We start from the raw sequence: 17,296 nt of genomic DNA on the forward strand, positions 1-17,296 counted from the left end.
TAAGCGTTATTAGGAAAGGGTGTGCACAATGAATTAAAATCTCCAACCTAATATCAAAGCATATTTTTTGCATATATTATTTCGATTTTTCCTAAAATTAGAAAATATGTTAAAACTTTTGCCGATTTTAATTTTAAATTTAGGTCACTCAGAAAAAGGAAAAAACACCCTACAGATTTTTTAAAATGACTAGATACGTGAAAACTAACACAATTTTCAAACTATATAAGAATACGGAAAAGACTTTGACATTATTGGATTTGTCGGAGTTTCTGGTGAGCGCAGAAAGTCCCAGAATTTCGTCTAGGGGGTAGTGTTTCCCAAACTTAACTAAGTTCAATATTTTTGTGGATTCAGAATGTTTTCATTAGTGAAACCTAACAGTAAGACCTTTGTTTGTATTTATTTACTTTTGAAAGTAATATTTATCAATTACAGTTAACTGCCGGTAACTCGAACCTCCAAGGGGACCAGAGAAAACAGTTCGACTTAACGAATGTCCGTTAATTCGAACTGAGACAAAAATGAGATATTAGTCTCAGTTTAAGGTGATTCTTTCCATATCTATAAAAGTGTTTGGAAACAAGTGCTTCAAGAAAAAGTTTATGGCGAAATTGAACAATTCTGTGGACAAATATGTTGTCGCTGTTAAGGTAGTACCCCTAGGAAAAAACTATATCGCAGAGGATTGTCTGTTCTGAAGATACTTGATGAGGATATTATAGTATGTGACAGTATGACAAAATTAAGTCAAAAATTTCATTGGTTGGTTGCCATGGTTACCCGTTGCTAGGAAAAGTATAGGCAAAATATGACATTTTGCTGCTCGAGGCCTAACCAAATAACTGAATAACATGCGCTATTTCAAGCGTCTTTTTGGCCGCGTATATTCCTTAAGTGTCACGTGTATGGATTAAGTGAAACGCATTTTTGTAAGGCTGACTCATCTTTCAGAGAACCGATGGTGTATTTTTTGGACAAAAAAAAAGCTAAAACAGGGCGAAACAGGCAATATCTCGACAAAATAACTGAAAGACAAAACTTGGATTTAAAAATCGGTTTCATTTAAACACTAGGTGGTACTAATGCCTGCATTGACAGAAGATCTTGAGAATTCTTGTTTCGCGTGGAATCGGAACTTAAACTTAAAGATTATTTTATGGACATTCTTGACATGTGGATCGACAAAAGGTGTACGCCAGCACTATTTCGACCCGAAAAGCACCAAACACCTAAGACCTTAAGTCTTAAGTCTAACTGATGACGAGTTCACTTCGGAGGGTGCATCGTTAAGACAGCTTTCTGACTGCATGTGGAACACCACATTTAATATTCAGAACTGTCATATATTGCCTTAGGAGGCCCTAAAGTATCATCTAGCTATTGCAAAGAATTAAACATCGACGGTGGGGCCAAAGAGCTGTCCAAAAATACGAAAATGATCACTCTGGGCACTGCTATGCAGTTATATTTGCGGTTGGTTGGAAAAAGTGGCAGAATGCGCAATAAAAACCTAAATTTGTCATAAGCACTACTTGCCACGGTATTCTAAGATGAATTTGCTGTCAGAAAACAGGAAAAAGACAATTCTTGAAATTTAAACATTTTTTCTAGTTGACCCGCCTTGACAAATGGGAAAGTGATTAGGTATTTGCCGTTAGGGAAAAACAGAAAGTTTGCCAGAACGATTTTGTATTTTCTATGAGCTGATCCCTGTAGAAAATGCGTTATCACTATTACTGCAAAAGCAGTAAATCTTGGAGATAGCGATGGCATGCAAATGCTTTGCATTATCCCACTGTCAGGACAAAAGTGTATGGTAGGCATTTTAAAAAAAACAGAACTTTTAATTTAAAAGAGGACTGTAACTTGCAAGGGAAGTAACTTTTGTTACGTGCAAGACTGTATTTATTTTCTAACATTCTTTCCACTTCTCCAGCCATCCATCTAACGCTTTAAAATTTTTAAGATCAAAACTTTCAGCAAATTCGAGAGAAAGTTCGAGTTATCCGAAGAAATTAACTCAATTGGGACCATGGTTCGAGAAAACGAATGTTCGAGTAATCCGGGGTTCGACTTAACGAGTAGTTTTTATAAGGAAGTATTAGGAATTATCCAAGGGACCGTAGAAAAAATTTCGAGCTAAAAAAATTTCGAATTAACCGGTGTTCGAGTTATTGGGAGTCCACTATAACCAAAATTTGTTTTAATTTTCACAAAGATCTTTCAGTTCACATTTTAAAAAACGAATTAGTCTAAATATCATTTAAAATATTAATCTGGTTCTTTGGGTATTTTTAGGGATACGTCTTACATTCCGCTCCTCGGGGAGATTTAATATATCTTGGCCATAGGTTATCTAAAATTTAAAAGTATTACCTCTTTTCTCCATAATTTGACTTTAATGTGTCAAGTAGTGTATTTTCTCATATACTTTTACTATCACCTCGAATAAATGCCCCCTTATGAAGGCTATTTAAGGGGGCGCTTATTCGAGGGGGCGTTTAATAGAAGGGGCGTTTATTCGAACCATAAAACGCGTTTTTGTTTCTCATAGTTCTTGAGTAATCTCCAATTTTCTCGCAACTTTAGTTAACTTAAGATAGCGCTAACATCAAAGGTAGAAAAGTCGTTAATGTTACCATGATCAAGAAATCTTACAATATTTCTCTGATAATTTGTTATCTTAAGATTACTCGAGTTATCTTACAATCAGAACATTAATGTGAATATGCACGCATTCCAAAGTCACATTAATAGAGTTATCTTAAGATAACATTTGTTGTCTTAAGATAACTGTATTAATGTGACTTTGGAGTGCCATAGAGTACACCAAGGAACTGAAAAATTTCTACAAAATCCCGTGTACTTTTGGCTACTGTTATTTATTGCTAACCCTACCAAACCTCCGACGCCGAGTAAGAAAAACAATTTATCAAAGATAAAGTAAGATAAAGTATGTATATATTATATTAAAGTATGTGTGGTATATTTCACAGACTTGAAATTTGCTTCATTTCCTTGTATTTAAATTAATTATAATACAAATAATTTCTCATTTATTTTGAAATGATGTTTTTAATTTATTTTAAATTTATTTTAAATAAAAATAATAGCTTTAAAACTGTTTTTGTTGTTTCAAATAATGTGTATGTAATGTAAAAAAATTAGCAAAGGCGCTATTCTCGTGGTAATCCCTTACATGTTTCCGTTTTTTGAACATGTGACTTTGTGGTTATCATATGTTCGGTTTTTTGTTAATAATCCAATAACATTGGTGATATTGGTGTTAAGTTGTAGATACTAGCTAAATTGCGAGATCGTCAGTTGATTACTACCGTCATCAGAATTTTCAGCCCCGTCCGGGTATGGACTAATCAATAATTCCTCGTGGTAGCGGGCCATGCTTTAGCAAGCATTCTCTATTAGCTAGGAGTATCAAATGTTGTAAAGTAGGTAAATTTTACTCACCATTTCCGTTGCTAGCGTCAAATTCGCTTGAACTGAAGAGATCGTTAGTCTGCATGATGAAAATTTATTTGATTTAATAAAAAAACGTTATTTTGAATAGTGTTGCTACGTTCTTGTTTCTGTTGTAAGAGGTCGTTTTATGGCCATTCTCAGTCTTATATATTGCTTCGGTAGGGCCGTTTGAGGGTCGTTTTTATTTATTTATTTTTTATTTTTTATTGTTCAGTCTTGTAGTTGTCATAGAAACCGATGTTTAAACTGAATGTGCGCACAGATTTATAAACGCAATTTTACCTTCAAAGCGTTTCAAGGCAAGATAGTGCCCAGGTTTCTATCATTCGTGTATGCTTTCTTGAATCCAGATGATATGCCTATCACTTATTACACAGGTTTTCTGTGTTGTTAAGATAGTATAAGTCGTTATTATCAGTATTTCATCATTACATCCAACCTCGTTTCCGGTGCTACGAAGATTTATTTGTAATCTATATCAGCCTTGTATGAAAAGTTAAATTCTAGCCATATGGTTCAGTGTTAAAGTTGTATTTTCAGGAACCCTTTTTATGGGTCGTAATTGTGTAATTTATTGATTGATTTATTTAAAATGGATGAGTGTAGTTGTCATAGAATTGAGAGTTTTTTAGTCAAACCGAATGTGAGTGCAGATGGAAGATTTTGTCATGTTGTTATGGAAACGAGATTTTTTCTTCGTATCGTTTCACAGTAAGGTAGTACCAAGGTTGTAACAGCTAACTTCTGCACCCAGTTATCTCTGCTTACACAGTTATCAAATATTATATATACACATGCACGTATTATGTTCATTTTCACGCGTATGTGAGTTTGTTATTAAGTTTTTGGTCATAAATTACTTGGTTTTGTGTGTATTAATTAGTTTGTAAATTAATTTTACAACCCATTCCACAGGCTATGATATATATTTGGATATCAGACTAACAAATAAAATGGCAAAACGCTAGCATGCAGTATTTTGCTAATATATCAAAAAACTGTTTTGGGTGTAACAATTTTATTATGATATTAATAAACTGAATGTTATACAAATCGAATAAACGTAAAAATTATAAAAATTATATTGAAAGGCAGTGGTCAGCAGATCTCATCTTTGCTCTGATTAAATATTCCTGTATATTTTTATGCTTGGTGAAAGTCAAGAATGGTTTGGTTGGAAAAACGAGTCGCAGAGCAGGGTCGCTCTCAATTATAAACCAATACTTGTGTAGTATTCGTTTAAGCGTTGTAAATTTTTCGTGGTAAGGTAAAATAAAAGGTAGAATGTGTTTGTCTTTGTTTTGGTCTCTGTCAGCATCACCACTATTGTCAGCGGTTCTGAAATGTATTCGTTTTTTATTAAACTTGTGCGTGGAGTTAGAAAGTACGTCTGATTGTTTTAATTTGGCGATTTTCCCGAATATTTCATCAACAAGCCGACCTTTGTATCCTCTGGTCAGCAAAATACTTTTAAGTTCATCGAGCTCACATTTTAAAATGCTATCTTGAATTGTTATCATGCGATAGCGGAGTGCTTGCGAATAAATTATACCCCTTTTGGTATGGTGAGGGTGATACGACGTAAAATGTAATAGTGCTCTGCTGTCAGTTGGTTTTATAAATAATTTGGTTTTGAGTTTTCTCGAGCGTTTATCTAAATAGATAGTCGTATCCAAAAAACTAATTTCCTCTGTTGAATACTCATAGGTCAATTTTATTGTAGGGTGTATTGAATTTAGATATGTGAAAAATTTGTGTAGTTCTTCTTCACTGTGTTCCCATATGAAGAATATGTCGTCTAGGAAACGAAGAAATATAGTGATTAAATTTGGAAACTTATCGAAAATAAACACCTGCTCAAAAAGACCCAGGAATAATGATGCGTATGGTGGTGCCACCTTCGTACCCATGGCTGTGCCAAGTAACTGCAGATATATTTCATTTAGGAACATGAAATAGTTATTTTCCAGTATAAACGAAAACAACGTTCGTATTACATGTTCATTGGGTGTGAATGAAGGCAGTGTGTTTCTGTATTTTCTAATGAAATGAATACACGCATCAACTCCTTCTTGATGAGGGATATTGGTGTAAAGTGAGGATACGTCTGCTGATACAAGTAAAACGTGTTCATTTTGTGCCGGTATGGTTTGTAACCGTTGTATTAGATGTTTGGTGTCCTTTACATAGGATTTTAATTTTGGTAAGAGAGGTTGCAGGCAAAGATTTAAAAATTCTGAGATATTTTCAGTTATAGAGTTAACGGCTGAAACTATTGGTCGTCCTGGAATGCCATCCTTATGAATTTTTGGCAGTATGTAAAATAGGGGCATTCTAGTGTTTTCAGGTGGTGTTATAAATTTGGCCGTGTTTTTGTTTATGTTGTGGCGACATAGAGAAATTTCTATGAAACCGTTGATATTAGTTTTAAGGTCTTTGCTAGGGTCAGTTTTCATTTTTGCGTAATATTTGTTGTTGAAGAGGTGGTCATAAACTTTTCTAATGTAGTCATCTTTACTCATGATGACTACACGACCACCCTTATCAGCTTTTTTAATCACTATATTATGGAAGTAATTTAAACAATTATAACGCGCCAAACCGTGTGTTATTTTATCGTTTTTTGTTTGTCTTCAGATCATGTGCAGATCAACAAGGTTACTTACTTAAACATAAGGTAGCTAGCAAGCTAGCTATATTTTGTAAGCTGCACGTGTGTAGTTTTTAAATTTTGTTGTAGCTAGCTTACATATACAACTAAACGTATAAAAGAGTTGAAGGTAATTTCTGGAATAAACATGGAGTAGATATAACATTACCTCCTGACTGTTGACACCTGTAGCTCTAGCTAGTAGGGCAGACATAAGGAGGGGCCGTGGACAAACAGTTTTCGTCTCCGTTACTGGCAAATTGGCAGCGGATTTTTAATGTTGAAACATTTTCTAATTTGTTGAATTTTTTTTCATTTTACCTAAAAGAAATAAAAAGGTGAAAAAGTGAAATTCGTCTTCATTTTTGCATTTTTAGCGGACGATGAATTACCCCCTCCCCGTCCTAACAACCAATTTGCCATTAACGGAGACGAAAACTGTTTGTCGACGTCCCCTAACCAATGTCTGGTGTTAAAGATCCAGCCGACCAACCCTGTTAGAGTCAGGCGCCTGACCCTTTTTTATAACATTTTTTTTGTTTGATGAAAAATATGACTTGTGCAGAAAATAGACATTTAAAAAGACATAAGCAAACATATGTACAGTATATAATTAAAAAAATGTGTAGTTTTGTTACTAAACCTCCATCAATGCATTTCGCTAAGTCGTGCTTATGCCCTCCTGAGAAAAAGGTTTAAAACAATGTGCAAAACCGTTATTTTAACAGAGCTCCAAGGGAGCCAAAGCTGCACCCGTCCTTTAAAATTTGTGTGCGTTTTCAGAACTGTTTGACACTTTGGAATTTTCTCGTAATATTAGTCGAAGGAATATTACATTACAATTTCTTGTCCACGTGTTTAAGCATATGAAGATTTTATTTTTTTAAAATTATGCCAAATTATATGTAAAAATTTCCATTTTATTTATATACTATAAACTATTCAACAGTCATTTTCTTCACCTAAACACAGAATCCTCTTTTTATCCAACGTGCTATTCTTTAATGAACGACGTCTTTCGACATAGTTTTCAAAATGGTCTGATTACAAAATACGTTTGACCTGGTTTGCCTTACCAAAGAAATGAATTAAGTCCCAGGGTGAAGTTGAGGACTTGTAATATTTTTGTATTTGTGTTAGTCTTATGGAGCTTTTAAAATTCTGTGTTGCACCTTAATTTAAGGATTAGGCAGGACATGTATAATTTTCCCTGCCGGATTGCAAAAATGTTGGTTGGAAAATAACATATAATATGTATAATGACATTTTTCTACATGTGTTTTTGATTGTGTTTAGGACTAGAAACTCTGATTTAATTTCTCTTATCATTGCGTCAATTAAATCCTTTAAAAAAAACATTTAGAATGATTTGACCAGATTCAGAAACTTTTGTTGGTATGGTTGAAACTTTTCAGTTAAAGATTACTAAAATCGCCTATTTTTTTAGTTTTTACTCATCGATGGACTGAGCAACCTTTTATTTGGCGCCTAAATGACTTTAACAATCAAATATTTGTCATGTTCACATGGCTAAGAGGAAGAATAAGATGATTTGACTGTTATAAATTTGTCAACTGGCCAAAAAAGCCATAAGTATAAGGGCAAGCTTAGGCAAATTTTTAAATATATACAATTTATACTTTTCAAATAAAAAACAGTGCTTTCAAATTTGTTGTCCTGGCCTAAAAAAGTAGCGATCTATGTGGTTAGCCTTTATAATTCTAATAAATTTACCCTATCAGTTTTTTTCCAGGATAACAAAGGCAGTTCTAGAGTGTTAAAAAACTTCCATTTGAGCTACAGAAACTTTTTAAATTTCTGTTCAATAAGCCACAACTGTTATGTAGGATTAAACCTGTATTAATATGAATTAACGCTTAAAAGAAGACAACCCTGAAAGTAAACAGAGGTGCACAACTTTATTTATTATATCAAGCATATTGTATCTAATAAACACTTTTTGAGAACTCTGTCCCAACAAATTATATATTTGTAGTTTAGAAGGTTAGCTCTAAATATTGTCCCTCAGAAGCACTGGATTTTAATGTATTTAGAAACTTTACTACAAAAAAGTTTTCTTTTTTTTTAGATTGCGTACAATGAGGGCGAGAGATGTTATCTTTCAATATGTGAGATAAAAAAAAAGAAAGCGAAACCTCACACCGCATTGTTATTGTTTTTTTTTGTCAAAAAATTTAAGCTGTTTTATAAATCTTGAAAAAGTTAATAAATTGTTTTCCTTTCTGTAGATTGTTTGTTTTATTTATTGTTTCCCGTATGTTTTTGAAATTCATTGCAACAGATTCCGTAGCTTCAAGAAATTGATTTTTATAACTGGTGCCATTATTTTTACATCGTCTCTATTATAATCTGCGACCCGAGTATTAACTTCCGGTTGAAAGAGGGTACCTTACGACGCGCATCCTCTGGATCCGTGGCATTTTCGCACACTACGGGCTGTACAACTCAATGTATTGCATACCTTTCAGAATAGGGTTTTAACTTTATAAAGTATAACTTTGCATGAATTATTGGCGCTAAAAGCTTCATCAATGCATAGTCACAAGAAAAAAGATAGTCTAGCAACAAACAATAGGCCATTGTTCTATGTTTTTACGGCTGAACTATAGTGGCTCCCAAGCCTCCGATCCTGCACAGAAGTTCAAAATGGCGCATTTTTTGGGTGTTGTGTGTACTTAGTTTGGTGTTTTTATTTCGACTTTGGGTGTTTTTCGTACAAGATTTTACTATGCCTGGTGAAAATTGTGCTATATATGGATGCTCTGTATCGAGGAGAAATAAAGACATCAGTATTTTCAAAGTTCCGTTGCCAAATAATGAAGTAAACAAAAAATGGGGAAAGGAGCTCATCAATATCATCACGAAATATAGGGAGGTAGATGACGAGCTGAGACGTCGCATTTCCAGGTTCAAATTGTTTATTTGTGAACGTCATTTCTCGGAGGATCAAATATGGGTTTACCCAACTCGAAAAAGTTTGAAAGAAGGAGAACTACCACATCTGAATCTTCCACAAAAAACACCCCATTACCAAAAAGAAAAAAGTCTACACTTTGAATGAAGCACACAACAAAACGGCTATTTTTATAGCCACACATTTGAAAAAATGTTATTAATTGGCAATTTTATCTAGTTCTCTTTATATTGTGGGACTGGAGATTGGATCACTTTAGGAGATGGTTATTGGATGAGTATGTATGTTTATTTTTTCTATGTCCCATCTATCTATTATTTTGTGAAAGCTATTAGCTATGGAAAAATTGCAATGTTGTCACTTTTTCAAAACGCGTCAAAATTACTCACGCATATATTTACAGGAAAATCAGAGGAATCCTGATATCTTAAATTGACCGTAAATGAAGTAACAGGATTTCTCACACGACACCTCTAAATCGTACTGTGAGGGATCCTGATTTTTGTCTGAAGTTCAACCAGAAAAAAAAAAAAAAGGAATGAATTTTTATTGTGATTTTTAGCCATGTGTAATGTTTTTTTATCACATGTGTGGCTATAAAAATAGCCATTGTGGCAGATTTTATAGTTCATGCCCGGAACTAGATGAATCAGTGACCCATGTCTTTGCTGCTACTGGCTTTTTTAATTTCAGTTCTCAATGATCTTTTCTTTGCAAGTTTTTTAGCAGCCTTACAGCCCTCGAAATAGCGGTCGGACATCGGACATTGTCCGACCCAGACGCAAATATGTCCGACGAAAATCAGTTCTGGCCTGTCATTTTGTCCGGCACGTTTCTCTAGCTACATCTCCCCTATTATAACTGCAAAAAATAAAAATTGAAACATGCAAAAATAACGAGATAATTTAAATATAATCTGTCTCTTTTAATCAATCTTCGTTCCGCTTCACTTTCGTTTTGTTTTCATCTGCCATGTGCCATCATGGAAGTTTCTTAATCATGATCACACACACCACAAATAATAAATGTGGTTAGGCGCCGTTAAAAAACAAAGTAAGGCTGCGCATTTTGATAAGCCAATTAAATCGCAAAAAATGCCGTCGCTAAAGAATACTCTAAAACATATAAACAAAATAGTTTTTAAGTTTGTATTTTTATAATTATTTGTAAAGTCATCACAAGCAAATAGGAAAAAATATGCTTCGTTTTCAAATTAAAAAAAAAAATGTTTTAAGTTTATCCACGTGGCTTAAATTTTTAACAAAATTTATACAAAACAAAATATTATACCGCACGTGGGTTTCGTTTTTAAAATTGTTTGAATAGAAATAGCACTTGCAGCATTAAGAAAAAATCAATTAAATGGGACCTGCTATGGTTTCGAATTGTTTTGTCAAACGAAGAAAAAAATTTTCCTTTACCTGCAACACTCCATCGTCTTAAAAAATTATTTAATTCATTTTAATATAAAACATCTCTGAGTGAGATCATTCGACTGGTAAAAGAACGCCGGTCGCTTGCGCTTTTATAAGAAATGAAAAAGTGTTCATTTCACATTTATCGCATGTAAGTTAGTTGCTCCTTCAAGTATGAGTGAAATTAATGATTTGCCTTGTTGTTTTTGCGAAAGAAGCACGAAGTATCGGTGTATATCGTGTCAAAAAACATCTTGTAACATATGTTCTACCGGTGTTAACAGTACAGTCAATGGGTACAGCGAAGAGGAAAAACGTGTTGGTAGATGTCCTGATTGTTCTGTTGTTATTAATAAGCAGCCGAAGAAAATCCAAAGAAGCATATTTTCAGCCTTTGGAAAAAACCCACCAACATTAGCGAAGCAATCAGCAACGAATATAGTAATTCTTCACTCTGTTATATTTAGTACTTTAATTTTCACAATATCTTTTGTGTCTCTTTAATTTGTTTTAATTGTTTATTTTGCAGACTACACCGCAGACCAAAGGCAAAACAAATCCGAAACAACACAAGCAAACAACATCAACAAGAACCGTAACACCTGCTACTGTTGAGAAGTGGAAAGCTGAGCTGGCACAACACAGCGTTGCTGAATGGCTGCTTTATGATATAAAAGATGGCAAGGTTAAGAACATGCGCTGTAAATTTTGTACGACGTATCAGTCCCAGATCAAAACATTGCCAAATTACAGCAACATCTTCGTTGTTGGCACCCAAAACTATAAAAAAAGTGCAGTAGAAGACCATGCCACGAAGAGTAGACATCACTTAAAAGCCCATAGCCTGTATTTGAAAGCAACAGGAGTTTCCCTGGATGAACGAGCTACAACGTTATCTGCGGCCGATTCTTCCAACGTTGTCGCTGGTTTGGCCAAGATGGATGAAAAAGATATGCAACGAACGAAAAAGAAATTTGAAGTGGCGTATTTTGTTGCTAAAAATCGCTTACCGTTGACAACATATCCGGAGTTAGAGACATACGTGAAAAACATAAGGCCCTTATGTTTTTCACGTATGTCTCTAACATAGGAAAAGCTGCGAACTCTTGTAAACATAGTAAGCATGTGTTCCAGAAGATTCATACTGACTTCTTTACTGACTTGTGGATCAATGGTATAACAGACACTTTTGAAATTGGAAAGTACAGAACAGTTTTTGAGCATATTTTTAACAAGGTCTTGACAATTTAGTGTTGTGCTGAAATTTGAAGTTTTCAACCGAAACATTTTTTTACATTCTCGAAAAAGTTCTTGTATTTGTTTGTTCACTCTCCACAAGCCACCACGGTCGCGTATATTGATCAATGTCTGTGAATCATCACAGTCAACTTTGCATGCTTGTAGGATTGATACAGCCTGTTTGTTGAATTCACTTTGTTGAGACTTTTTCGAAAAACGGAATTTTGTATAAAGCTTGTGAACGATAAATCCAGCCACATATTGCAGGCTTTTTTGTTCATTCTCCGAGATAGGTGTTACAGCTTCAGTTACAGAATCGACAACTTTATCATTACCCGAAAGATAAATTAAAACATGATTTGCAAGTTCTGTTAGAATAATATTGCTCAAAGTAGTGTCCTCAAATTTTGATGGAAGCAAGTTATCTTTCAATAGACCATAAAAGTTTGCATAAAAATCTTCTGCATCACCGTTATACTTTCCAATGATTGGCTTCAGTTTTTCCCAAAGTTTGACCGCATCATCATTAGAAACTTTGAAATCACAAAACACTTCCCTGGTTGATTTGGGTAAACATTGATCACCAAGGCATATCTCAGCACTCTTCGTGATAAGTACTTTCAACTTCAAAGGGTGTAGCTTTTTCAAAATTTGTTCTTCTTTACTAACTTTTGGTAATGAAGGACCAGCATTCGTCGATATTTCAGGAGTAACTTCAGTAGTGTGTTTGACATTGCGATGTCTAGTCAGGCCACGTTGTGATTTACAAATTTTATCACAATCCTGACAAGGATACCCAACTTCTTCGTAAGCTTCCACTTCCGTTATCACAGCATCTAATTCCACATTAAAATCCACATCTTCATCAAGAAAACCGCCTTCAAGTAACTCAAATAAATCATCAAGATCTTCGCCTGCAAGGTAGTCTCCTCCTGCATGCGCCGCCATTTTGAACTTCTGTGCAGGATGAGCGGGCCGTCCCAGGCTGATTGAGGATAGTTCGCGTAAACAATGCCGACGGTCCACGCAACTAGACTTTTTTCTTGTGACTATGATCAATGGTAAATTTACGTTACCAACACTGACAATATGGAAAGAAAATCGTTTTTGTTTAGTTTCGCGCGGATGTGCTTTTCTCGCACCTTCTGAAGAGAAATATTCCGCGCATGTTGAATTTTCGCCGAAAAATCACTACTTTAGCGCAACGAATTTTTGTTCCGCGGTGAGATTTTACAACCTCGTCCCTAGAATTGTTTCTACGTCTATGATATTCAGTTTTGTTGCATTTCCATATATCAGCTGCAGGAAGATGTTAGCACCTCGCCGTATTATATCAAAGAGAAACAAAGAGCACTAGGGACAACTATTGGCTAGTTTCAATTTTGCTTGCAACTGGCGCAATGCTTCGCAACCTTTTTTTAATTTCTAGTAAGTTTTTTTCTTACAACTAAACGGTCCGTGTAAACTTACCGTGTATTTTAGCTTTAAAGTAAACAACATGTGTCGGCAGCAACCATAAAGAGACACCGGGATATATTACAGAACGGAATGGGATGCTACTGGCATATTTCAAGGAATATGTGCGACATTTTTTTTCTGCTTCAGGCTAGACGACAAAGTGTCTGCTGCACGTACCGGAATCGTACATCGAAAAACTACTGAACTGGTACTGGATTTCTCCGGCTCACAGCTAGTGATCCGGCACAGGAATTTTCAGCAAACTTCCCAGTTTTTTGTGAAAATTTTATTTTGACAACGAAGACGATAAAATAAGTATTACTAGAAATGAAAAAATCAACTTAGAGAGGTTCTTGCTAAATACATGTTTAATCCCTTGACCGTTTGGAACGTTTCAATAGAATGATTCGTTTCAAAGAAGCAAAAGCCTGGTTTCTATTGGATACAAACCCTTGCATATTAAATAAGTAAGAGCCTAGATAACAAGACGCTTGAAGTTTTCTTGAAGAAACCAGCTGTACTGCTTTCATACGCGGAGAAGATATCCTTTTTCGCTGAAGAATTTTACAGTTTTGATACGGCATCTCGATAGGCATAAATTCACTATGTCGATTACTTTTGTTGTTGGGGAAAAATTTTCGACTTTGAATTGAAAACAAAATTAGATACATACAAAGAGAAGAATTTTGTTGATGTCTACGTTAGAGATAGTCGAACTGTTAAGGCTTCACAAAAAAGATTGACGAAAATAATAAAACCCGAGCTTCAGTACTATAAATTAAAATATGCTTGTGTTCATGGTGGAAGAAAATTCAAAGGAAGAGGCTCTGGAAACGAGCTGTTCAGTACGTATTTTGTTTACATTAATTAGCGACCCTGTTTCCAGACCTTTTTATTACTGTGTTCTATAAAACTGTTTTTTTTATATTTCTTTTAGTACTATAAAGCAAGACGTTTTCGCTCGCTTTGCGAGTAGATGAGTCTGGACAATTTTTTAGAAGTCAAAGAATTTCACGCAGACCATAATCACGAATTAAATAGGGTAGGCGATTCTAATCATCACTTATCCGAGACTTACCTTGACTAAATTTAAAGCATTTGCTATCTGAAAACCTTTTTATATTGTTTATAGCATTATGCTTTTAGATACAAACGTAGAGGAAGAGGAAAAAAGATTAAGAATTACAAAGTTTTTCAAAAATCATTTCCTTGATTTAATCAAGGCTGAATTGTGGCTAGCGGAAAACTCCTCGTTATTGGAGAATCAGCCCATAAGGCCACTAGTATTAACCAGTGAAGACAAAGAATTGCAGCAAAATATATTAAAAGCACTAAGAGACCCAATGGAATTTGAAGATGACGACGAATACACACAAAGTCGTGAATATTTAATGGAGCATGCTGGATATCAGTTTTTTTCATCCAAAGGTACCCAAACTGCTCTTAACATATTAAGAGATGAAAAAGGTATAGACATAATGGCGCGTTTCTAGTCGCCTGATCAGCTGCGAACGGAGCTTTTCACAATTTTAGAGTTCTAAACTCCAGTCAAGTTTAAACAAGCAAAAATTCCGTTATGTTTATACCTTTTAACCAATTATTGTTTGCGAACTTATATTTTTCTATTATATTTATTTTTTACTCGATTGATTGCTAAAACAACGAACTTTGTAGATTGTTTTTTCGCAAAAAAGAAACAGTAGTTATCGCTGCATAAAACACGTTATTTTCCCTTACTTTATTTTGATAATCCTCGTCCAAAAAGGCAACAAAGAAAGCTAGGAATTAAGTTAAGATCCTGTACCGGTGCACTGGATTTACAAATATGGGGTCCGGTAGTAAAGTTTCATTACCGGTGCAGCAGTTCTTAAATCTACGAATCCGGTACCGGTTCAGTAGTTTTTCGATGTACGATTCCGGTACCGGTGCAGCAGACACTTCGTTTTGACCTGAACACTAAATAGGTTTCTAATTGTTAACATATTTGACACCAACATACAATGAATGCCATATACCTTACTAGCTAGCTATATAATATAATCCAACCTTGACTGTTTACTGTTTATGGGAAGGTAGTAACTGGAAATATGCAAAGCTCGAAATAGCTAGCTAGCTACCTTTATTTAAAATGACAGAATACTTTGAAAAATCCTTGATGAAGCTGGATACATAAACATATTGTAGTTATAAAGCTAGCTACTTGCACTTTATTACTTTATTATTTAATAACAAATATGCCTCTGGAGTGCTGGCATTGTACTAGGTAGTTTAAAAAAATAAAATAAATGTTAACCACATGTGACCATCCCTCATCATCATACATCAGACAGGAGTTTCTGTTCTGTAATTCTTATTGTGGAGTGCCTGTCGTGGGGGCTTGGTAACGGGATTTTACTGGTCAGGTAAATCATTTATTTAATTGCTTTAGGTTCCAGAATAGTAACACAAAATTTATAGAAAACAATGTATTTCTATTGAATGACTAGTTACATCTGAGTATTTGTAGAAATTTTTTGAGGAATGGGTAGGAATGTAGGTGCCTCCCTTGTGCTTCGTCACATGCACAATCATCTATATAATGCAAATCCTTAGCGTCAGGATATGCATGAGACAGATGAGATGCACTGAGCGTCAGATGCAACGACATGTTCTGAGCATCAGGCACATGCTAATTACTGGTGTTTTTATTCATACCCTGAACGTCAGGTGTACGAGAGATGCTCTGAGCGTCAGGAGCATCGACACTCCTGAGCGTCAGGCGCATGTTTCCTATTCAAGTGCTGCTGATTAAGATTGCCTGAGCGTCAGGAGCACCTTAACGATACGTATCATTGAAGGGACTCGTGCTAAAAAATTTTTACACATGAACGTTTTGAAAAAACTTTTATGAATTTTGATTTTGAAAGTTAGGTAAACCATTTTTTAATCTTTTTTTATCTAGTAAATTTAAAAGTGTCACGCCCACTTTTTCTCGCGCATCTTTGGAATCTTTTCTCTTTTGTGTAATCGGCCAACTCAATTCATCATCTATAATGATGGTACCTTCTAGCTGCGTTGCTTCGCAACTTTGTGTTTTACCAATATTCAAATAGATATTTGTCTCACTTTTCTCCAACGCAACTCTCTCTACGTTTTTCTTATCACTGTCGCCCCGTTCCATACTTTCCTTCGTTTTCGTGAGGTACATTAACCTATCTGACAACTTAACTGTTTGTTTTTCAATATTTACTCTTCTATTTTGTGTTCTACATTCAAATGACTATTTTGTTTCCCTGTGCTATTTGTCGTAAACCTGTTGCCAGAACCCATTGTGCAATTAAATGTGATGTATGTGAATTATGGTGCCATATTAAATGTAACTTCATCAGCAAGGATAATTACTTGCAACTACTAGAAGAAAATGAAAAAGCTACTGAGGAAAACCTGACCACTCCCACTTGGACCTACATGATGTGTACGAAAGCTGCCTTGCCATTCATGGAATCTTCGGATGAAAATCTTAAACTCACTATGCAAGGTAAGAAAAACATTTATAACATTCATTTTCCTGACCCTGATCAAGCAAGAATAAATATGTATATACAAAGAAATTGACAGTATTAATCTTGTGAATGATGATGATGAAGCTGAACTTATGACCAACCCCTCACTCGCTTTATATTGATAAAAAGTGTACATTTAAATCAAGACTTGACTTGAAAACGTATGCAGCAAAACATCTCGAGTCAGTATTTGCTGAGCTTCCATGCCACAAAAAGGAAGTATTATCATTGGTTGCATATAATATATGCACCCTAATATGCCTGTCCCTGATTTCAATATTTATCTAAATAAAACCCTGGAAATCTTATCCTGAGAAAATAAGAGAGTGTTTATTTTAATGTTGATTCGATAAAATGCGAAACCCATAGTAAATCAGCTGACTTTTTTGAACTTATATGAGCACAAACAGCCTTTTAGCACTAACCCTTAGACCTTCCCGTATCACAGCTCATTCACAAACCTTGATTGATAATATATTTACTAACAATTCACACATTCCTGTTACAGCTGGGAACCTTACTTTTTAAATTTCAGATCACTTATCTCAATTTTCTATATTCCATTTCCACCCAA

The 17,296-nt window shown here is 34.8% G+C and overlaps 3 protein-coding genes across 3 annotated transcripts in view; 2 read left to right on the forward strand and 1 right to left on the reverse strand.

The window, feature by feature from the left end:
* Positions 1-4,562: 4,562 nt before the first annotated feature.
* LOC130657806 (uncharacterized) lies at positions 4,563-6,005 on the reverse strand. The gene has a single exon (XM_057460803.1). It carries the CDS (start codon positions 6,003-6,005, stop codon positions 4,563-4,565), a length of 1,443 nt encoding a protein of 480 aa, XP_057316786.1.
* A 4,518-nt stretch (positions 6,006-10,523) lies between these two features.
* LOC130656705 (uncharacterized) lies at positions 10,524-11,712 on the forward strand. Its single transcript, XM_057459615.1, has 2 exons — positions 10,524-10,924; positions 11,013-11,712. Exons 1-2 carry the CDS (start codon positions 10,658-10,660, stop codon positions 11,571-11,573), a joined length of 828 nt encoding a protein of 275 aa, XP_057315598.1. The 5' UTR covers positions 10,524-10,657; the 3' UTR covers positions 11,574-11,712.
* A 3,761-nt stretch (positions 11,713-15,473) lies between these two features.
* Positions 15,474-17,296, forward strand: part of LOC130656706 (vacuolar protein sorting-associated protein 54-like) — a 70,431-nt gene continuing 68,608 nt past the window's right edge. Inside the window, exon 1 of the mRNA XM_057459616.1 lies at positions 15,474-16,697. The gene's annotated coding sequence lies outside the window, so the exon portion shown is untranslated. The remainder of the gene's footprint in view (positions 16,698-17,296) is intronic.

Source organism: Hydractinia symbiolongicarpus, chromosome 9, assembly GCF_029227915.1.
Source record: "Hydractinia symbiolongicarpus strain clone_291-10 chromosome 9, HSymV2.1, whole genome shotgun sequence".
In the NCBI taxonomy this organism is placed as follows: domain Eukaryota; kingdom Metazoa; phylum Cnidaria; class Hydrozoa; order Anthoathecata; family Hydractiniidae; genus Hydractinia; species Hydractinia symbiolongicarpus.